The sequence below is a fragment of the Gastrolobium bilobum genome, unplaced genomic scaffold (assembly GCF_033153095.1).
Source record: "Gastrolobium bilobum isolate Gb01-03AN ecotype WA unplaced genomic scaffold, APGP_CSIRO_Gbil_v1 utg46318, whole genome shotgun sequence".
NCBI classification, from domain to species: domain Eukaryota; kingdom Viridiplantae; phylum Streptophyta; class Magnoliopsida; order Fabales; family Fabaceae; genus Gastrolobium; species Gastrolobium bilobum.
Window position 1 is genome coordinate 105,525 of NW_026896219.1, and position 22,634 is coordinate 128,158.

Genomic DNA, 22,634 nt, shown 5'->3' on the forward strand with positions numbered 1-22,634 from the left:
AATAATGAAAATAATAATAAAATATCATAAAAATAAAAAAATTATAAATATGGTGCAGATTATCTTATACCAGCGTAAAAATAATAAATGTTACACCAAATCTTAACCATTGATTTTCGTGCATCTAACGGTTAAGATTTATTAAGTCTCACTCGTTAATTAATTTTTAATTTCCAATAAATTTGAATTGTTAGATGCAGAAAATCAACAATCAAAATTTGATGTAAGATTTATTATTCTTGCACCAGTGTAAGTTGATCCTATCTTATAAATACAATTGCAGACATTTTTCTCTGTCAAACTCATATAAAAGTGAGTGGATTCTATTAATTTCTTCTCTCTCTTTTTTTCAAAATGGAACCCAATCATTTTTTTTGTAAGTGTGGCAAAAAATATATCTGTCACAAAAAGCAAAATATTTTTCCTATATAATATCTAGAAGTCATATGTTGTATTAGTAAATTACTAAATAATACTGTAAAAATTTAATGAATAATAGTTGACATAATTGATAAGAGCAAATTACCTCAATTGTTTACAGATCTTTTAAATTTTGTAAGGGATTTGTATTTATCATTTAACATGATACAACAAAGTTTTTTACACATATAACATTTGTGGGACCCACACTTATTGAAACAAAAAAAATTACAGCACGCAAAATGAATTTCTGTAATATTACACAATCACTTTTCTTACAACATAATTCTTATGAGTTATTTTTATAAAACTCATATTGTAAATAATTTCATAAACGTTACTCGATAATGCGAGAACTTGTTGAGTCGTCCACATTCTAAAATTTTTGTTTACCACTCAAGCAAAAGAAATTGTGTTATTTACTGAAGAAAAAAAAATTGAGTTTACCAAAAGAAAAAATAATGTAAAAATTATATGAGTTTGGTGTTTGTCATTTTAAATGACATAAGTTATGTCATTTTAGGAGAGAGATAGACATAGAAAAACAGAAATCATGGAAGAGAAAAAGTGGGTGGTTTTTTTTAATTTAAAATTCAAATTTTCTGTGTCTATATCTCTCTTAAAATGACATAAGTTTTTGTCGTTTAAAATGACAAACATTTTTCTCAAATTATATATAGTCCAGGCATAAAATTCAAATTCTAAAAAAGAATAATGAAACTAAGAAATAATTAATTACTATTTGCTTTGAACCAAGGGGAAGGATATCGTAACAACCAAGATGTGTTATTACCGTATTACTATCATGTTACTACCAATCAATCTTATCGTTAGATCGATTATGTTGATCCAATGATTATATTTATTTCCATTTTTGTATGATCATGATTTTTTGAATTTAAAGTGAAAGCATTAAATATGAGAAACTATTACCATAAAAAGTGGAAGCATTAAATATGATAAATCATAACCATATAAAAGTGAAAATAAATAAAGTATTAAATTTGGAAAATCATGATCATACAAAGATAGAAATAAATATAATCATTGGATCAACATAATCAATCTAACGGTGAAATTGATTGATAGTAACATGGTAGTAACATGATAGTAACACAACTTAGTTGTTACAATATTTTTCCCCTTTGGTAATTTACACCAAAATGAAAACCATTTTCGAAAATTAAAAAGAATTGACACGTGCTATGCCGTGGTTATCCCACGCGTGACTCAACTATTATTCATAACTTTGGATAAACTTATATACTAAGCGAACCATTTGGGTCAGATAGCATGTTGTTTCAATCGCGTCAGTGATCGGATAATGGGTGGCGGAGGAGCTATGAGGACGGCGGCGAAGATCGCCGGTGTCGGCGTCCCTACCCAGGGGTTAAGGGGCGCGCCGGTGGTGCACTCGATCGAGCAGTCGGTCTGGAACTCTTCACGACCCGTGTCGGGTGCAGGGGTGTCGGCGAAAGCCGCTGAGGTGGCGCCGCTGCACACGGTGGCGTCATGGGACTTGGACGAATGGGATTTCGCCGACGGCGGTGATTTGGTCATGGAGGCCGGTGAGCCCACGCCGAGAGTGGTGTTTGGCGCTGTCCCCACCTTTCAGGAAGCGAAGGAAGCAACCACCGAATTGAAGGAAGCAATTGATCAGTATATTGCTTTTTTCTTTTCCCCTTTATATTGAAAGTTTCAATTTTTATTTTGTTGTTGAGATTTCAATTTCAATTTTGAAGTCTTCGTTTTGATTCTACTGTTTTCAGTACTGGGTTTTTCTAAAGATTTCATTTTTATGGTGTTGTGAGATTTTTTTGGTTGATACTAGTTAAAGGGTTTTAGATGAGTTTCAATAGGTAGGAAATTTCAAACTACCACTTTTTTTCTACTGCCACTGCCACTTTAATCACCATTTTCTCTCTCTTCGTTCAACTTTTCTATTTCTCTAATTCAATGCTGATTAAAATGGCAGTGGGGTGATACTAGAAAAAAGTAATAGTATGAATATCCTACCCAAGTTTCAATAGCATCCACTGGCACACTATATCAGTATAAAATAAAGTGAGTTTTTTTTTTTTTTTTTTGGAAACTTATTTCTTATTGAAAATGAACTCTCTCTGTTTCAATTGTGATCGATGTTAGTTACACAGAAGGGATATTCTGGGAGCTTTTTCTTTTAACCATCAGCATTTTTGTTTTTCTGTGTGTTTCACTTAAGAAATGTGAATTATGTAAAGTGTGGTTGTGGTTTTAGTCAATTATTTGTGAATACATTATCATAGTTTTAAAACTATACATTTTTTTTTTGGAGATATATCACTCTGACTTCTACAGAGTTCGCAGTAAACATCATGATTTCTTTAGTATCCTAGTTTTATTATATGAAGAGTGAGATGAAAATATTTTTTTATGAAGTCAAGGAAAAGAAATTGGTTTTTGTGTTGCTCTTTTTCATCTATGTAGACTATGCTAATCATTATTATTCCTTTTTTTTGTTAGAAGAGTAAGTTTGAGCATAATGATAATATGAATGGATGGAATTGAAGGCGTATAATCTCGCTGATTGTTTTTGGTTATATTAGGGAATAGCTTATCGCTTTGTTGAGTGTTGGCTTTGATGGTGCACATTGTAATAAATATATGTTAGGATACTTGTTTTTTGTCAAATGTGGGATCTGTTTACTCCGAAGAACATCTTCCCTTATATTCCTCTTTTTAAATCTTTTAGCTTATTTTATCCTTGTTTCTAAAGATATGATTATCTCAATAATTTTGAATAATGTTGAAGGTATTGCTTTTGGGAAGTGTTGGAAATTGACTTATTCACTGTCTGTCAGTTCAATCTGAGTATTTAATTTTGGTCATGTAGAAGTCATTGCTTTCTGAAATCAGATTTTTTGAATTCCCTTTCTTGGGTGCAGGGTGCTATTATGGTAAACAATGGTTATGTTTTATCTATTTTGAACCTTACTGCATTTTTCTGGTGCAGGACATTTGCTCAACACACACTCACTTGTTGTGGATTATCTTAGATCTTATGATACTCATCTCTATACTAAGATCATATGTATTGTTTTTCAGAATTTACCTTTCTCCTGATTCTTCTCGATGTGAGGGCTCATCTCCTGGTAGTGAAGTCTCTGTTATGTCTCCTACTCTTTTCGAGCCAGGGACCAAATCTCGTGTCATTGAGGCCATTTCAAATCCGTCATTGCCAAATCATGCCTTTCAGGCTTTTCAATTGCTTAGTAATAGTTATGAGGCCCAGGTACATGGTGATGTTTTTTTTTTTTTTTTGATAACAACATGGTGATGTTTTATGTCCTAATGAGAACTACTCAATAGCATATGTGTCTTTTTAACATTCCTGTTGTATAAGGCTCCCCGACTTGTGATGATGGTTGATTATACGCAGCCTTATACTTTCATTTTTTAAAAAGAGTCTGTTTCTCAGACTCAAATCCTATTCTGTGCAATATCCAAAATTATTTATTAAATCAGTACTTGGAGTGATTTATTGATTTAATGGGATTCACTTGTCTTTGGTTTCAACCAGACTGTTGTGGCTTCGATTGCTTGTGACCCGAATGTATGGAAAGCAGTCATGGAAAATCCTGCAGTCAATAATTTCTTCCAATCACAGCAGACAGGTAATCATTATTTAATAGATCTCTTATTTTTCATGCCCTTCCATTACTTTTCTTATTTGCGTGCTGGATGTTAATGCTAATTGTGCTGCAGTGGAAGAGTTAACAAATTGTGATGCAGTTGCTGGTTCTGAAGCATTGGAAACTCCTGAAAAAGAGGAAGCTGAGTCAAACCCGGGAAATGGTCTTTTTGATTTCGTGGGTGACATTCTGCAGAATTTTAAGCTTACAGTTACTGAAATGGTAAGCAGATTGTCAAATTACCTTCAGAGCATATTCCCAACACCTGAGAAAGAGAAACCAGATGCTGATGCTGATGGAAATGCAAAAGCGAATTTCCTGGATAATAAGAATTTAATGGGAGGTACCTTCATGGGATTGGCAGTGATTGTGATAATGGTGGTACTGGTGAGGAGGGCTTAAACTTTTATATTTAAAATGATAATTTGTCGAGCTTTCTTATCGTTTTAAAAGTTTGTAGTAAAATATGAAATACAACCTATCCCAGTGGGGATAAAGTTGATGGTGGTGGTGATGATAATTATGTTGATGTAGTTAAATACATTTGGAGTAACATATGAATTGTTTGTCTCCTCGTTTATGTATTTCTCTTAACATCCGAAAGTCAGCCCACATGTTTATTTGTTTGTTTCATTTTATTTTTATAAATTTGTGTTATTACTTTGTACTTTTTGAATAACTTCATCCTTATTTTATAGCTTCATGATAAAGTTTGAAAAATTTGTTATGTCAACCAACAAAAAAAGTTATTTCCGCAAATTTAAGCTGAAGGAAACGTGCATGAATTTCACTGTTCCCATAATTAAATAGCTTTTCAAGGCCTTGCCTTAGCAAAATTTCTAAAGTTGGCGGGGTGGTTCACACTTTCATGGGGGGGGATAGGAAATTGGTTTTAATCAAAATAAAATATGAGTTATGCTTTGTCCCTTGATTTAAGGGACTGTTTTAAATGTTTGTCATGGATCAATTTGAACATGTTATCTATTTCTTGTGGGGCATACCTCTGTACCTGGGCGAAAAGATAGGTGACGGTGGTTCAATATATCATTCATACTACAAAACAAGCAAGGAGTGGTTGAGTGCATGTACTACTGAATCTTCATTTGATGCGACAAATTAACACGGGTTCACAGAAATTTCTTCTTTGCTTTGAAATTTAAACTCCTGATTGCAGTGCATCATTTTCACTTTAATATTCAATAGTGGCCTCATTGACTTGTAACTTGCTTGTGGAATGGCTTTTCAAGCTCTTTCAAGAATAGTCCCTTCGTTTACCATTTGGCTTGTGCTGGCATTTTTTTTTCTTTATTCAGCATCAATGAAAATTCCAGAACAATAGAAGATATTTGAGTTCTAAACAATTCGAGTGTATCAAACCGAAACAAACCAAACTGTGACGTGGCACAAAAATTAAGTCTCCATTACCGGATTAACCTCCAAGTTTAATCTCAACCGTTTGGTGTAGTAAACGTCTAGTGTAGGTATGTTTTTGTGTGTGTGTAGTTCATACGTCTTGTTAGGAGTGTAAATGTTAGGAGTGTAAATGGACTAAGTCGGCCTATAGAGACCTATGACCTATTCTATATTAGGTCATACTTAACCTATTAAATATAGTCAAATAGAGCATGTTTAGACTTTTAAAAAAGTCTATTTAAAAAATAGGTCATAAACTTTCTTTTATATGTTGGGCCTATAAGTTTACAGGCCAGCCTATATTATATTATCTATTTTAAATAAAATTATTATTTTAATAATTTTGAATAATAAAGTAATATTATTTTAATTATTTTTTTAATTGTTGAATATTTAATATGTTTAAACAGGCTAATATGCCTAGCCTAAAGTTTTTGTTTTTTAAATATAGTACTTATAATTTGGACCTAAATAAGACTAACATGTCATGTTAGGCATAAAATATTTTAAAAAGACCTAAGTGTTATTTAAATCAAGACTTAACCTAGTCTAACCTATTTACACGTATACTCTGGTGTATGTTTTAGAATGGAGAAGCTCTCTAATCCGGTGTGATGGAATACACAAGTGTGCTAAACTTAATACTACCTAAACAACTTTTTACTCGTACGAAAACTTTGTACTCATGTACAATTATAGTTGTTTCTGGATCTATGAAAGATTATAAAAAAAAATTTCAGTACCAATTGATGATTGTGTGCATTTCAATTTACGAGTGGTGTACTCAAATGGAAACAGTGACCATTTTGTCACTGCTGGCAAAAAAATTTACTAGACTGCCACGTCAATAGTAAATTTTGCCAAAATGTCACATGACATATTTCGCTACACTGTGTAGTGAAATGTGTTCAAATAATTCACTACAAGTGTAGCGAAATATGTCACGTCAGAACCAAAAATGTCACGTGTCAAACAGGGAGAATTTCGCTACACTGTGTAGCGAAATTCTCCCTGTTTGACACATGACATTTTTGGTTCTGTGCATTCTGACGTGACATATTTCGCTACACTGTATACGAATTATTTGCACACATATTTCGCTACAGCAAAATATGCCACGTAGCAATTTGAAAAAAATTACTGTTGACGTGACAGTTTAGTAATTTTTTTTGCCAACAGTGACACTTTGGTCACTGTTCCCTCAAACTGTTGCATATCCAATATTGATCCAATACGATCCATATGGCAATTAAATACATGTGAAGAAGAAAGCCTTATATATGATATACCCTCTATAAAAAGATAATTTTAAAAAGGAAAAGGGTAAGTTTGTTCATATAAGAGCATACTGGTCAAAACCTGCCATATGATATTTTAAGCTGTTATCCTTGTACATATGTTATTCTTATCTACATCACCTGTGTATTCTAGTCCCCTTGTCTCCTACTCTTTGCACAATAATTCATCAACGTACACCAAAGTTCTCAACAAAAACTGGGTTAGATTGATAAATTTGAGACACAGAAAGACACGTGAGAGGCGCAGTGTGTCACCTGATGCAGGAAAAGATGGGTGACTGTTTTGCAAATTTGAAGTTGAACCATCACCAACTAGGAAGTGATCATCATGACCTAGTTATGGAGTGCCAAGAGTGAGATTTTTCAGATCATTGGCAACATGAAGGGTGACGCGGGTGGGTATCCATGATGAAAGAAGATATTTTTCTAATGTCAATGATTCAATATGTTGCATTCTTCAAAATGGATAGATGAAAGAAAGTAAAAACAAAAGCCAGTGGATCCATCATCCAGTCTGTATTCACTAATATTATCATCTGCTATGGAAGAAAATATTGGAATTAGTACGTTTGTAAAAGTTGAATCTCCTTAAGTCTTGTCAAGAAGGTAACAAATTCTGAGGCAGAAAATTGTTTAAATTATTTATTGTGGACCTACAAAATTCAACGTGTATCATGCAGCGAATTTTTTTTGCTGGAGATCAAGGTTGTGAGATCAATTATATTGGCACATGGCAATGCAGGACATTCCATGCCTGCGCTATTTGATCGCCATTCTTGAAAATCTAGGCACTGGTTGTTTTATTCATGTTAATCACTGCTAATATACATTATATCTTCCTCTGAAATATGCATCAACCCTCGGTCTCTTTTGCCAGTCACTTGGTTTTTGTCTGGTTGACCTCGCTGTAAGTAACAAGAAAAACCAATTTCAACTATTTTGTAACAATTTTTAACGAACAAGAAGTTGACAATGTTGGCATTATCAATGTGAACAAGCCAACTCAAGTGTTTTTTGCTACTAACCTTTCTCAATACAAATGACATGTATAAATGTGCTGCTTCCCATTCATCGGCTGAGAGTGTACCTGGTGTAGAAATATATCATTAGGATTCTGTTGAAGAAAGATATTATTCTCCCATATTGAATTTTAACAGATTCCTGTTAACTAGGAAAGGTAAAAAAAAAAAAAAAACAAAGGGTTTCCCCATATAAAGACAGAAAAGTAATGTTCAAAGAAATTTTATGGAAATTGAAAAGAAGATGGCATAGGCATAAAGGCTTACTCTGATCTTGGTTCCCATCCCCCAATGCACCAAGTCTTCGCATTAACTCCACAAATTCCGGTTTTTTCATGTACTCATGCACAAATTCGTGAGAGTTCTTCGCGAAAACAAGCTCAAAGTCATACTGTGAACAATTAATTTAAATGAGTAGTCTAGAAGAACAAGTCTTTGCAATTCCAATGCTTACCCTAAGAAAGCTAGAAACTTTCATTTTAATAGTCAGGGGCAGATGGGGGAGGATGGGTCTCGGTAAAATTTGGCAGTTTCATAGATAACATACCTCTTCAGCTAATGACTTGAACACGTGGAAGGGGACAATCCATTCAGGACAATCAACAGCATCCTGCAACAAGAGGTCTCGTCTTAAACGGCAGCATAAGTATTAACAGTATGCAAGAGTTGAAGGGCTCTGAATGAGAGAAACGTGTCATCGAATGATAACACTTATTATGCAAAGGCTCTCTACGTCTGTGCATACAACAACCCTTACATCTCAATGTCTCATACTAGTCTGAAATGTAAACTCCAACTCAGCCTTGTGTTATGGAAAACAGTAATTTGATGTTTAGAAAAAGGAGAAGATTTAAAAGAGATTATACCTCCAAATGGAATGTGTACTTTATTCCAAAGGGGCTGGAAGATTTAAATTTCTGAATCACACGGGAGAATTTCAGTTAAGTACAATTCACAAAATCATATCCAAGCTAATACAGATTCCACCCATTAAAAAAATGGTGAAGCAACAGGATCAGGAGAACAAAATTACCTTATCAGAAAATTCTTCATCAAAACGCACCCAGTAGACACTGTTACCAAAAGCCAATCCTTCAGCTGCACATTAACAGTGAAATATAGCATCTCCAATCAAGAATTACAAAAATGGTCTGCCATAGCTATCTGTGAAGCCTATGTTCATGCAATTTACTTTTTGTATAAATTCAATTGAATTTAGAAAATCTCACAAGCATCATGAAAAGAGAGTAAATGTATAAGGAGCTATTTGTGGAATAGATCATTTCTTTTCTTGTAGATAGCACCAACTGAATTCCACAATAGACGTCATATGAAAATATAATAAGTGGAATAGCATATTAAAAAAACTAGTCTTCTATTTGCCTTGACACCATTCACATAGCAAAGACCAAATCTCTACATATACTATTGTTTTGATTAAAATTATTTCCTTGAATATAAAGCAAGCTGTAGTAAACTAAGTCTTAATAAAAAGAGTTATAAATTTCCATCAAATTTATTTTGAAACAACCACCACCATGCCTTATCTCACTGGATGAGATTGGCTGCATGAATCAATTGATGACACAGGACTTTAACAACAAATTAATTTTAAAAGAATAATAATAAGAATATTAGGTGCATCAAAAACCTTCTCTAAGTTTTTTGATAATCACATTGGCATCTGGCATAGTTCCAATGAAAATGCCTCCTGGACGAAGTAAAGCTGACACATTAGCTAATGCTTGCCGGGCACGGGCCTCTGTAGACCAGGAGTAATGCAACGCAAACTGCAGCATTTAAAAAGTTTATCAGATTAGAAACCAACATACACTTTCAAGATGGAAAGAAGTTTGTAATTTGTATGGGGAGAGATTAAAGAGTGTAAACAGTATGACGATTGACTTGTACCAACTAAAGACTGCAGCAATTTTGCTGATTGAAGAAAAAAAATGGCAGTCATCATGAATATAAATGATACACATATCACTAAATTAATTTAATTTGTATTAGGGCAATGGTAGTAGAACAAGGACTTTGCAAGAACAAAGTTAGATGCCAATTAAATCAACATATTAAGTACAATCAAAGAAAAACATAAGAAATTTTAACAAGAATATATGGACCAAAAGTTTATGCAAAAAACAAGGTAGTTACCATGGAGAGGTCTCTTTTAAAGATATTACATTTTCTAGCAGCACACATCCACTTCTCTTTCTGTATAAATACATGGATGATTTATAATTAACTCAAGAGTGCATCATTCACCTGACAACTACAAATATCAAAAGGAGCATCATCTGCAAGAACTTTGTCCAAGCGAACCTGAAATTGTCAATGAAACCTATTTTCAACATCTAAACAAGAAAAACAGAAATTGGTATGGAAGTTGAAGATTACAAGATCACTTTCTCTAAAGGAATTTAACTATAATTTCTTTTTAATTTACTTGATCAAGAACTATTCTGTCAGGTTCTATCAATATATGCAATTCAGTAAACCACTCTAATCAACTCATGCCAACAACATATTATTTTATCATCTTAAAATGAGATAAGAGATAAATTTAAAAGAATAAAAACAAAATTTAAGCTGGAATCAGTTGTAATAAAGTTCAGGTTTTAAAATTATTGTGCCAAGTGGTATGGAAGTATAGTATGCTAGCCAGAATAAAAACAGCAACAAAAAGATAAAGAGAAAAAGATATTAACAAGACATATAAGTTATATGTTCCAAAAGCTTCTACTTCAACTTTGCTAAAGTACAACTGTGGTCAGTTTGAATTGAGTGACTTTTGGGGGAATCAGGAATGAATATGAAGGAAAGGGAAAAGGTTGGGACTCTAATATTGCATCTATTTTCATATATCTTCCCACTTTCATTTCTTCAATTTTCATTCCCTTCTCAATTTGTTCCCTAACAAACCATTAATGTCTGTAAGAATAAACAGAGTTGAAACATGAAGTGCACTTCAAAATATTAGTTAAACTCTTATTTTTGGGATCTAATGAAGTTCTCAAGCATAAAGCAAAGAATTTTTTTTTTTTCAAAGGACAGAAATGTTAATCACCTCATAACAATCTCCACATATGAGGCGAGCAGGAAATGTAAACTTTTTACGTCGCTGATGATGATCAGCATCACCATTGTAACGTGTACGGCAGTCTTTGATCTGGAAAGATTGTTGAATTCAATGAACAGACAGTGAGGACTACAAACACATGAATTAATTGTTGTCTAGAGATGACTTCAATGATCGTGTTAAAAAGCCTTATTCAACTCCATCTCAGTTTGATTTGATGGAAGTGATTATGGAAACAATCAGATAAGGAAAACCAGTTCAGAGAATTGTAGAAAATTTTAACACTTACCGACCCTTCAGCAATATCAATGCCAACATAATATCCAATTTTGGCCTTGTCCCATTTGATAAGATCACCACCCTGGCGAACAATTATGAAATAAAAAAATATGCTTAGCCAATAAACTGGGAATGACATGTAATATATAAACAACTGAAAACCGTTAACACCTTGCCACAGGCGAGGTCAAGTACTGCATCTCCTCGACGAGCATAAAGCTGAATTAAGACGCTCTTAATCTGTTAAATAACAGAATTGACAAGGCTATTAATCAACAAAATGTAAAACTCTGGTGGTTACATTTCCTATAATATAAATTACAGAATACAACACATACCCAGTTATTGAGTTTCTTCAAATGAATTATCGGACTAGCCTCCCGTTCTTCCAGAGTCTGGTTGGATCTTGCACTGTAATGATCAGCTACTTTCCGAGCAAAAATCTTCGTACTTTCATCCTCCAGAAAGTGTGCATCACCTGAACACAATGCATCAAATGAAAATAAGAAGGAGAACCACAACTCCACATCAGTTTTCCACAAGAAAAGCAAGGAAATAGGAAAGAAAAATACACAATTACACATGCTAGCAACTTGGATTACTCATCATACAGTTACAAGAAGTAGAAAGCCTCTACTTTTTTTTCTTTACTTTCCACAATTGAATCATACAAACCCACAACACACAGGAACTTACTATCACAAAATTAGCCTAAACTTTCATTTACATTCAATTGTTGATTCAGCAATGTCCAATGCAATATTTTTCATCAAATATGCTAGCAAATATGATTATTCATTACACAGTCAAGAAGAAGAAAACCACTTTACTTTCCAAACTGTAACTTAGTATTACAAAATTAGAGTGCACATTCAATTACATTTTATTAGTGATTATTAACTCAGTATTCCAGACCAAACCAACGTCCAATACAAAAGCTCAAAAGTTTCCCCTCTTTCCCTTCTACCTTTCCGTTTGAGTATGGGCAACCAAACGAAGCCTAGAGCAAAACCAAGGAGACCCAGATCCACATACCGCAAAAATCACCCTTCAAATGGGGAAATCGAAACAAGGGAGCAAGTGGGGTGGTGCAAAAAGCGTTAAAAAAGTTACCTTCAGGATCATATCTAGCTTTGGATTGAGGTGGAGCGAAAGAGGTTGAAGGAGATTCCTCGTATCCACGTTTCATGGGGACCGATGAAGAATAACAATTACGATAACAACCTAATAGTGCTGCAAGAAGCGTTGGTAGTGTCAGAGAGACAATCAAATGTGTTCCCAAGTTTTTTTTTGTTAATTTGTCTTTTTTGCAGAAAACTAGGAGAGATAATTCGGGTGTTGTTTTATGTTGTGTTGTGTTGTTTTTGTGTCTGAGGGGTTTGTTTGATTAGGGAGAAGAGGGAGAAGTGAGGACAGATATGAAACTGAAAGTGCAATTTAGTGCAGAGAGCATCGTAAATTGGTGTCTGTGGAAGGATTTATAGGTGCTATGGAGAAGGCGGAGTGGACCTAACAGTATAACACCTTGCGATTTGTGATTGGTGGATACCAAATTAGGATGATGCTCTGCGTGACATCTGATTTTGAAAATGGGCTTTATTGTTCTTCTCAAATTTGTTTTATAGTTCAATGGGCCGAAAACCTCTTATTTTGCGGGATAAATAACTTGTGATTTGTTTTTTTTTTATGGAAAAAGTGTGTATTGATGTAAAGTTGTATCATTTAACTAAGAGAAAGAGATAAATAAAGGAGAAAAGAGCGTACATAAAAAAAGTTGTGGGTCCTACCTTTTTTGTGAGAGTGAAAAGATATAAACTTTTTCCATTTTTTATATTATTCCTAATTATCTCTTTTAAGTAGCATTCAAGTATTTTTACAAACTTTAATTCTTTAAGTTAATTACGTGATTAATCTTAAATCAGAGCTTAGTTATAATATTTAATAGGAATCGAAATTCACATACTCGGCCTATGTTATTAATCTTTTTTGGTTTTTACTTTTTAGGTTAAATGGACCTAACACCTTGTTTTATATTTTTTTTAATTTTTTCAATTTTTAGGATAATTTTTAATAAGAATATAGGAAATATTTTCTTACACGGGGCTAATTAATATGGTTATGTACTTGTGTCTGCCATCAAAGGGAAAATTATCTCACTTAATAAAGTAAGAGAGAGGTTATACTTATTACGTTTATTTTTTATTACCAAATTTTAACAGTTAATTATCTCAGTTAATAAAGTTAAAGAGAAGTTATATTTATTACTCTCTTTTTACTATCAAATTTTAACTATTGATTTTTGTCAATTTAACAAAGTTATTAATTAATTATTAATTTTCAATAAATTATAACTATTAAATTGACAAAACTATTAAAATTTAGTAGTAAAAAATTATAAAAGTAAAACTCCTAAAATATACTTACTTGGCCTGCCGCTATGGGGTGTTTGGTAGGAGGAAAAAAATTGACTGAGAAAAGAGGGTAGGTAAAAATATATGGCCATGTTTGGTAGAAGGAAGAGTTAAAAGGGGTTGGACACAATTTTTTCCCATCTAATTTTTTTACACATGGACCAAGAGTAAAATTTAGTAATGGATAGGGTGGAAAAAAAATTTACCTTTGCGGTGGTAAAATTTTACACATAAAATTAGTAAAATTCATCCAATTTTTCCGAAAAAATTTTGGCCTACCAAATACATTTTTTAACTTATCCGGCAAAAAATTCTTTCCAACATATTTTGAGCAAATTTTTGTTCCTGGTAAAAAAAAAATTTCCTATACTAAATGCCTCCCAAAAACCCTTCAAAGTTGTCGTATATAGATAAAGGAAAAATTTCAAAGAGATCCTGCATTTAGGAGATCAGAAAACCAAAAGAAAAATGATAAACAAATGCAGACACAGACACACGCAAACAAAAGCGAAAGAGCTTTTACATTTAAGGTGCAAAATTTAGGTGTCTTGAACCTTTTTTTTTTGGTGAAATTCAGATTTGGACGTTTATTACAGTACTGATATCAGAGAATTGAAGAAGCAAATAAAAAAGCAATGAGAGGCTCAAACTTATATTTTAAGGGTATGATGTTTGTCATTTTAAATGATATAAGTTATGTCATTTTAGGAGAGAGATAGACACAAAGAATAAAAATTATGGGGGAGAAAGTGAGTATTTTTTTAAATTTAAATTTGAAATAAAAAAATATTATTGTATGTCTATCTCTCCCTTAGAATGACATAATTTTATGTCATTTAAAATGACAAACATTTTTTCCATATTTTAAATATGCAAAATGTCCTTTATTAACTGTTTCTAAGAATTTCCTATTTATACTTCATTATTAAACTTTAATTTTTTTAGTGTTTTAATTATTTATTTATTTTAATAATAATTCTTAGTTATATTTTAATTCAATTTTTTTTTACACTTTTAGTAAATTATATGAATAATGTTATGTATAACTAAAATATGTTTATACCAAAAACAAAAAAGAGGTTATAGTTACTACCTCTTTTTCTTACTACTTCTTATTACTAAATCTTAATCGTTGATTTCCGTCAATCTAACGGTTGTAATTTATTGGGTCATATTTATTAATTAAATATTAATTTCTAATAAATTATAACCGTTAGATTGACGGAAATCAACGATTAAAATTTGGTAGTAAGAGGTAGTAAGAGAAAGAAGTAGTAAATATAATCTTTCCAAAAAAATAAAATAAAAATTGCTTAATTCGCTTAAGGGTTGATTCCACTTTGCTCAAAGGATTTCGATCATAATGATTGCGAGTCTCATTTGCGCTTCTCCGCGAGTCACTCCTGTTTGTAGGGAAAGTTTTGGCTGATTGGTTATGCACTGATGCCCACAGTAAAAAAAATGCCATAGATTGGTTATATTAATCACCTTGCAGATATGCCATAGATTGTCGTTGTGTTGAAGTTGGTGATTGTGTATATTGAAGAAGAGAAAAGCGGAAAAGAGGAAGTCTCCCAAAGAGGTAAGCTTTCGATCAGTGTGGTTAATCCCCCCATTTGTTCCACCAGACTCCGAGGGACAATGGCGGACCAGAAAAACATTTTCTGCACACTTAGGGCGGGGGTTCGGGGGCACCACCCCTGATTTTTTTTTTAAAAAAAGATCATGATCCAATTTTTGCTTCCACTTCAAAGGTAAAGCTTTGGTGAATCAACCAAAGTTTTAAGGAAATAATAGATAATGATAATTAAAAAATAAATAACACTACAAAAAGACATTTGTGAAATATAGTATAATTGTAGGGGTTAATAGATCAAAACCCACATATCTATTCGATCCAAAGTTGACCACTTTTGTTTCACAAAAGATCGTGAAAATTTTAGTGTGATTCTCCTCCACTATATAGGTTAGGTAAAAGCGCGTACCGGAAAGGTACTGCGAAAAATAAAATAAAAATATGAAAAATCTTAGAAAAATGGCTAGGTTCAGAATCCTAAGTTTGGAATTAAAATGTTAAGCGTAGCTATTACTGTTAATACTGTGTGCATAAGACTTAAACCACTATAAATACTCATTTTGCACAAAATCCTAGGCCATATTGGCTTCCTACGTGTGTTGCTCAGCTGCTGAGTGCCTCCCCATTGCTGTCACATTCTTCCTCTCCACCTTGTGAGCCAAGAGGGCACCTTTCCTCTTGGTTTCTTCATCAAATCTCATAGTGTGAGTGTGCATTAGACTTGTGAGGTGAGAGGTAGCCATTTGCTGAGTGCTCAGCCTCTGTTTGTTGGAGTGTGTGGGCTGACTTCATGGTGGGAGTTGAGGGAACCATTGTGGTGGCATTTTGAGCTTCAAGAAGCTATCGTGACCAATACCCCAGTTGGTCCTATACATGTGACCTGCTATCAGGAAAAGAACTGCAATAGCTAAATGATGGTGTGCAATATCGGTCAACCATAGACCGCCAGTTATGGGAGCAACTTTTAAGTGAAATCGAAATACAATACACCGTATTGCACAAAAAAAATTATTTCAAAACTTTTAACAAGATTTATGTTATGAAAAAAATATGAAAAAAAGAATTGTTTTTTTATAACTATTTGAACATTGTGGTGTGCCATTCTTGTGCACCTTCAAAGTCAGAACCTTTGGAGCTGATTGAGAGCTTCAAGAGCCACCTTGCTTCTGTTTTGACCCTTGGGTAAGCTTCACCAACCTTGATCATGAGTTTTCTTGGTTAAAAATGAAGCCTTGACATGTTTAATAAGAGGAACAAGTAACCAATGTGATAACTGACCTAAAAGGGTTTAAAGATGCATACTTTAACATTCTAATGTGTTAAAAATGGAACCTTGGGAGTGATATCTCGCGAAATGCAGAAACTGCATTCTGTCGCGAAATATCCGGATATGATATCCGGATATTGATATCCGGATATGAGGTCTTGTGATATCCGAATATGGATATTCGGATATGGATATCCGGATATGATATCCGGATATGTCCCTGACATATATTCGGATATTCTGAGAATTTCGAGAGAGTAGCTGTACTGTTCATACAGAATGGGATTTTGGGTTTGTGGACCCATGATTGGTTAATGTGGACTTCTGTAATAATTAATCTAAGTCAGAATCAAAGTGATTAAGGGGCTTATGGCTTTGTGAGAAGCCTAAAGGCATGAAACGTAAAAGGAAAGCGTTGTCTTTATGTCATATACTTGTGGAGTATGATTGTTGATATGATTGCTGGTGTAAAACAGATTGTGATTCTGCTGTTTGTGGACTTTAAGCTTGTTGGATTCTTATTTGGATAGTTAGCTTAAGAGGTAAGCTTTTGTGTCCTCAGTTTAGCCATTGTTGGTTCCACCATACCCCATGGAGGAATGATTTATATGCATGATGTAATTCCCTATGATATGTATGTGATGTTTCGCCTAACGGGAATATGATCTTGTGGGCAGGTACGGCATGGGCGTGTACTATTGTGGGTTGTAGACGTACGTACATCCTGCATTCCTCTGGCTAGTAGAATAGTTAACTCATATGACATGACACTGATTTTGGAACTTATATGATATTACTGCTTTTGAACTTATATTGCACATGTAAGTGAGCTTGGGGTGGAGAAATCCTTGAGGACCTCTTGCCTTACTGAGATTTCTGTTTAGAGATCTCACCCCACGTTTGGGGCACATATTTCAAGTTCAGGTAACTCGGGGGTTGAGACCTCGGGCGGCAGGAGGCCGGAGCTGAGTTAGACATTGCTTCTTTTATTGTTATAATTGGATGCTGGCATGTTTTCTGCTATCTTTAGGATTATGTTGCTATTGTTGAGACTCTGTTGGGCTTGTTGCCTTATTTGGTGAGCATGGAGTTGTCCATGCCACATTGATTGACTATGTCTTATTTTGAGTTTGAGTTGTATTAATGTATCAGGATTATGTCTAGACTACGTGTTGTAGATCCGTGACTTAGATACTCACCTTTATTTATATATTGAGGTTATTCAGTGTAGATAGTTGTTTATTTACAATTACATACAGGCAATATTTTGAAAGTGATTTAAGTAATCAACTTGGTAATTGATAATGACGTCATAATTGAAAAGAAAAAGATATTCCGCATTTTTAATTAAGCGTGGCTTAATACGATGACATGATAACAAACCGGGTATACACGGGGTGTTACAACTTGTTTGGGAGTTATTTTTAGTAGGGGTGAAAGTAGGTAAGGCCGACCTGCAGGGACCTACGGCTCGGCCTACGTCAGTCTAGATCTGACCTAGTATATTTCGTAAAATAGGCCGGGTTTGGGCCTTGAATATATTTCTGACTTTATTTCTTATGTAGGAGGAACTAACATCTTAGCATGTTAGATTGCGTATATGAATATATTAAAAGGTTTTTGGGAGAGGTTATACTTACTACAAGCATCATGATGTGTTTATTGGATCATGTAAGTTATTTTAATTTACATAGTATGGATTTGTTTGTTGGATCTCATGAAATATATGTTATTTAGTTTGAGCATTTTGCTTTTGAAAGTGACTTAAATGCAGATTGTGATGAGTTTTGTTGGGATTCTTGATTCTGTTTGGACGTTGAAATTTTGATTTTTGGTTTAGCAACAAAATTTGAGTATCCTGTGAAGTTAATTCATGGTTCTGCTTCGAAGTTAAAAATTAAACAGGCTAACAGGTCAGGCCAGACCATTTTATTTTATAAACAGGTCAAGCCAAGCTAACAGTTAGACTCGTACTAGACTTGGGTCAGGCCAAATTAAAATTTTTTTACATAGGCTTGGGCTTTTTGAGGCAAAGCTTAATCCAGCCCAACCCACTTTCACCCCTAAGTTTTATGAGAGAAAAGAAAGGAAGAGAAGAGTTTTATTAATCCATTCCCTTATTTGTGAGTTTAAAAAAGTGAGAGAAAAGACTCGTGGATTTTCACGAAACCCTCCTTGTTATTAAAATTAAAATTACCTCAATTTGGGGGGAGTTTTAACTTCCAAACAAAGGAAAGAAATGCCCTTTATTTCCCTTCCTTTCCCTTGAATTTCTTTCCTTTTCTTCTCCTCCAAATTCCCAAAGAAAGCCTTAAAGTTGTTAGCATCATTACAATTTTTCACTCCTTTGTTGGTGTCATTTTCATTCATTAATTTTCAAAGAACTTTACAATTACAAACAAATCAATTCAAAGTTGTTAGGATCATTACAATTTTTCACTCCTTTGTTGGTGTCATTTTCATTCATTAATTTTCAAAGAACTTTACAATTACAAACAAATCAATTCAAAGTTGTTAGGATCATTACAATTTTTCACTCCTTTGTTGGTGTCATTTTCATTCATTAATTTTCAAAGAACTTTACAATTACAAACAAATCAATTCAAATTTCACTAATCTCTTGCATTTCTAATCTGAGCATGTTTTTGAACCATTGGACCGAAGCTTTTGGTATCCTAGTAAGGTTGTTCCTGAAATCCACATAATAGAGCCCAAAGCGTACAGTATATCCCAAGTTCCATTCCCAATTGTCAAGCAACGACCACGCAAAGTAACCGCGAACATTGCAATCATCTTGCCTGCATTGAATTCATGTTATGTACGGATTAAGATAGCTAGCAAGCAATGTTTCAAATCATCATGTTAGGATTATTTTAGATAAGGATATGTAGAAGAGATCACATAATATTAACGTTATATAGGGCTCGGCAAAATAACTGTACCGAACCGAATCAAAATGAAATGTAACTTTCTGAACAGTTTTAAGAACCGATCTGATTTTATAAACCGATTTAAAAATTGAACCAAATCAAAAAAATTAATATAGAAAACCGGAAGACCCGAATTTAGTTATTTTAACTCAAACAGGATTGAAATCAGTTGGCATACCTGAATTGATTTGAAACTCGTTATAAATCATAAACTGATTTTGAATCACAAACTGGTTCTGAATTGGTTCAAAAAAAAAATAAAACCAATTTTGATAAAATAAGACACTTTAATTCGTTTCAGAAAAAAAAAATGGATTCAGGTCCACCCATATCGAGCCTTAAATTAACATTTAAATAATATTTAGATTATAAGAGAGAATCTCTTAATTTCCATTTTTTCTGGGGGCGTTTGGTTGAAGGTTTTTTGAGATTTTCCTAGGTAAATGAAGTTTGATTTTTAGAAAACCAATGTTTGGTTCAACAGGTTTTGACCAAAATCCATCTATATAAAATGTCTGGCTTTTTGAGAAAGATAGTAATTTGCACTGTTTAAAAACCCGATTTGAGGGTGGTTTTTTAAGAAAATCCGGGTAAAGCACTGTTGACACACTTTTGTCATATATTTTCCTGATAAAATTTTGTCAAACCAAACTACTTTTTTTTAACTTCCCCATCTATTCAACTTTCCCTATGGATACCTAATAATTATATTTCTCTAGTATTCTTAAAATTTATCTTCAACCAAACGCGAACCATTCCCATCCTTATCCTTATTAGTTTCATATTGCAGGAATTCAAGGACTTTTAATAATACCTTATAGCAGCAGATAGGTTTGAGAGATAGTCCCTATGGTACCTTATCCGCTTATCATCCTTTAATGCCTTTTCTAAGGTCATAAAGGGTTTGCTTGGGTCATCCATTCCTGCAATCAGAAGTCTAATAAATGTTAAAAAATCAATATATACTTGAGAATTTAGATAAGCTTTTCAACCATAAATTACTCACCATTCTCTGTTATAATTACTGGGATGTTCCCATATTTGCTTTTCACATACTTTACCAACTTTCTGATACCCCATGGGACAATGTGCAACCAACGTGAAGCTGCCTGAAAAATAAGATTTGTTGATTTAACATGAAGTTTACATGTTAATTGTAGCCTTAGAGTGGTTTTCTGAGCATACCCTTTCTCCAATTGCAGCTCCTCTTCTATATGCTATAATGAAGGACAAGGGAAAATATCAGAAAGTTCCATTCAGCTTCAGTTATGTTTGTTTAAGGCAAAGAAAATGAATTAATAGCTTACATGTTGTAATGACAGCAGCATCAGATACAGCATCTTGCATAATAAGTTTATGAATCCGAGTCCTGTCGTTACGAGTATACACTGAGGTATAGTGATTTATGCCAATAAAATCCAAAGATCCCAGAAGCAAGTTTGAGGTTGCATTAGAAATCTCTGGCAATCTCTCAGCTACAAGATTTTTCATTGAGAGAGGATACATTCCAAAGAAAAGCGGGTCAAGGAACCTGAGTCACATTGGTGTTACACATTTTTTTTGTGTGGAAGATGAGTTCTTAGCTGTTACAAAGCTATTAACTTTTATGATAATCATTATGCTACAAGAAAGGTTACCATCCAAGTGAAAATTCCATGGCTCTGGCTGCTGCATCTTTGTCTTCATCAAGTTCAGTTATGGGTTCATACCAAATGGCATCTAGTGCTATCCCTATTTGACCTCCTTGTTGTTCCTATATTATCCATCAAATATCAAAATTATTTTTGATATTTTCAACTTCTTTATATATACATGCGATAGGATCCGTTTACAAACTTTTTTTGCAAATTATACTAAGAACGACCGGTCGTACACTACATAATTAAAGTATGACCGGTCGTACTTAGAGTAGTAAACAAAAAAGTTTGTAAATATAACTTGCCCCTATATACATGGAACAAATCATTTTATGCTATACTGATATAAAAACAATAAGTCTTAAGCGAAATATTAACCATTGATTTACTAACATCTAACTATCCTAATTTATTAGCCATGTGAACCGATACACTCATGTGAAATCAATGATTAAGATATAGACTCGTGCGAAATCAATGATTAAGATTGAGAGTGTAACTTATATCAGTATAAAATGATCTTGTCCCTGGGTATGAGATGTGAAGATGATCTGTGTCAAACCTTGAAATGTAGTTGGTAACTTCTATAGGCAGCAGCGTGAGACAAGAGAATGTTATGAGCAACAATGTATGGTTCCGTGGATGACTTTCCCTTCTTACATAAAAGATGACCCAAAAGGGAACATCTTCCTGGTGCTTGAATGCCTAAATCATAACCATGGAGAGCGAAGTTATGAGGTTCGTTGAAGGTAATCCAGTGCTTAACTCTGTCCCCAAAAGCTTGGAAGCAGGTATAGGCATAATGCTCGAAATCTTTTCTGTAAGTAAATAGAGATAACTGTGAAGTTCAACCTTTTGTCTCAAAAGCCCTATAACATTGGAGTAACTTACATGATTTGTGTGCTTAACCATCCTTCATATTTATCTTCAAGCATCTGTGGATGATCCCAATGATAAAGGGTTACAAAAGGCTGGATTCCTGATTGGAAAGAAAAACTAAATTTTCAATGCTATTTTTTTTGCTATATTTAAGATCAAATTCCCAATGAAATTCTTGAGTAACCTTTTTCAAGTAATGCATCAATGAGGCTGTTGTAATATTTTATTCCCTCTGTATTGGGTACCCCTGTTCCGTCTGTTAAGTTTTATATAAATGCAGTTAGCACTAAAATCAACCAAATTACACTAAAGTTTTGAAAATGATGCAACTTACTTGGGAAAATTCTTGGCCATGATATGGAAAATCTGTAAGAATCCATTCCCAAATCCTTCATCAAGTTTATATCATTCTGTATAAAAAAGAATTTTACATGTGCTTTAATTGACTGTTTATATTTTTGAGTATAGTTATTTGAAAGGACTAAAGAGAAAAAAACAAACCAAAATTGAAGTCACACCAACATATAGTTTTATAAAACAAAATTGATGTCAATTAACAAAGTAACGGTGTGTGTATAAGCAAAAATACAATAACTACCGCATCATATAGTAAAAGGATCTTTTGCAACTCTTAACACGCTTAGGAACTTTATGACACGTGTTCCCTGTAGGCTAATTTTCTATTACTTAAAAGTTGGTGAAACGTAGTCATCATCATCTTAGAATTCTCTTGTAAATTATTACTATGGCGG

General features: G+C 33.5%; 3 protein-coding genes across 4 annotated transcripts; 1 reads left to right on the plus strand and 2 right to left on the minus strand.

The window, feature by feature from the left end:
• Positions 1-1,693: 1,693 nt before the first annotated feature.
• On the plus strand, positions 1,694-4,717 carry LOC133298299 (uncharacterized). Of its 2 annotated transcripts, none has more exons than XM_061497566.1 (4): positions 1,694-2,079; positions 3,505-3,691; positions 3,980-4,073; positions 4,192-4,717. In XM_061497566.1, the coding sequence occupies exons 1-4, from the start codon at positions 1,745-1,747 to the stop codon at positions 4,491-4,493; spliced, it is 918 nt and encodes a 305-aa protein (XP_061353550.1). In that variant the 5' UTR covers positions 1,694-1,744; the 3' UTR covers positions 4,494-4,717. The 2 variants fall into 2 exon arrangements, with proteins under 2 accessions (XP_061353550.1, XP_061353549.1); XM_061497565.1 differs by having other exon boundaries at positions 1,696-2,079; positions 4,165-4,717.
• A 2,583-nt stretch (positions 4,718-7,300) lies between these two features.
• LOC133298301 (mRNA cap guanine-N7 methyltransferase 1) lies at positions 7,301-12,615 on the minus strand. The gene is made up of 13 exons (XM_061497568.1): positions 12,296-12,615; positions 11,521-11,660; positions 11,354-11,422; positions 11,193-11,264; positions 10,892-10,993; positions 10,090-10,146; positions 9,473-9,611; positions 8,855-8,919; positions 8,688-8,738; positions 8,369-8,431; positions 8,089-8,212; positions 7,828-7,889; positions 7,301-7,707 (listed from the first exon to the last, which is right to left on the minus strand). Exons 1-13 carry the CDS (start codon positions 12,369-12,371, stop codon positions 7,612-7,614), a joined length of 1,116 nt encoding a protein of 371 aa, XP_061353552.1. The 5' UTR covers positions 12,372-12,615; the 3' UTR covers positions 7,301-7,611.
• A 6,423-nt stretch (positions 12,616-19,038) lies between these two features.
• On the minus strand, positions 19,039-22,292 carry LOC133298300 (putative beta-glucosidase 41). Its single transcript, XM_061497567.1, has 10 exons — positions 22,217-22,292; positions 22,067-22,138; positions 21,895-21,982; positions 21,566-21,821; positions 21,004-21,119; positions 20,674-20,897; positions 20,552-20,583; positions 20,373-20,475; positions 20,181-20,289; positions 19,039-19,234 (listed from the first exon to the last, which is right to left on the minus strand). The coding sequence occupies exons 1-10, from the start codon at positions 22,275-22,277 to the stop codon at positions 19,039-19,041; spliced, it is 1,257 nt and encodes a 418-aa protein (XP_061353551.1). The 5' UTR covers positions 22,278-22,292.
• Between the last annotated feature and the right edge of the window lie 342 nt (positions 22,293-22,634).

Bases quoted from the DNA above. Each gene is read 5' to 3' on its own strand.
- LOC133298299 (XM_061497565.1), top strand. From the start codon at position 1,745: ATGGGTGGCGGAGGAGCTATGAGGACGGCGGCGAAGATCGCCGGTGTC. The intron at 3,692-3,979 runs GTACATGGTGAT...GGTTTCAACCAG, and splicing joins GTAATAGTTATGAGGCCCAG to ACTGTTGTGGCTTCGATTGC. The intron at 4,074-4,164 runs GTAATCATTATT...ATTGTGCTGCAG, and splicing joins CTTCCAATCACAGCAGACAG to TGGAAGAGTTAACAAATTGT.
- LOC133298301 (XM_061497568.1), bottom strand. From the start codon at position 12,371: ATGAAACGTGGATACGAGGAATCTCCTTCAACCTCTTTCGCTCCACCT. The intron at 9,612-10,089 runs GTGAATGATGCA...TAAATGCTGCAG, and splicing joins TTGATATTTGTAGTTGTCAG to TTTGCGTTGCATTACTCCTG. The intron at 8,213-8,368 runs GTATGTTATCTA...AATTGTTCACAG, and splicing joins TCAAGTCATTAGCTGAAGAG to TATGACTTTGAGCTTGTTTT.
- LOC133298300 (XM_061497567.1), bottom strand. From the start codon at position 22,277: ATGAAGGATTTGGGAATGGATTCTTACAGATTTTCCATATCATGGCCA. The intron at 21,822-21,894 runs GTAAGTTACTCC...ATTTACTTACAG, and splicing joins TGGTTAAGCACACAAATCAT to AAAAGATTTCGAGCATTATG. The intron at 20,476-20,551 runs GTATGCTCAGAA...CTTATTTTTCAG, and splicing joins GAGCTGCAATTGGAGAAAGG to GCAGCTTCACGTTGGTTGCA.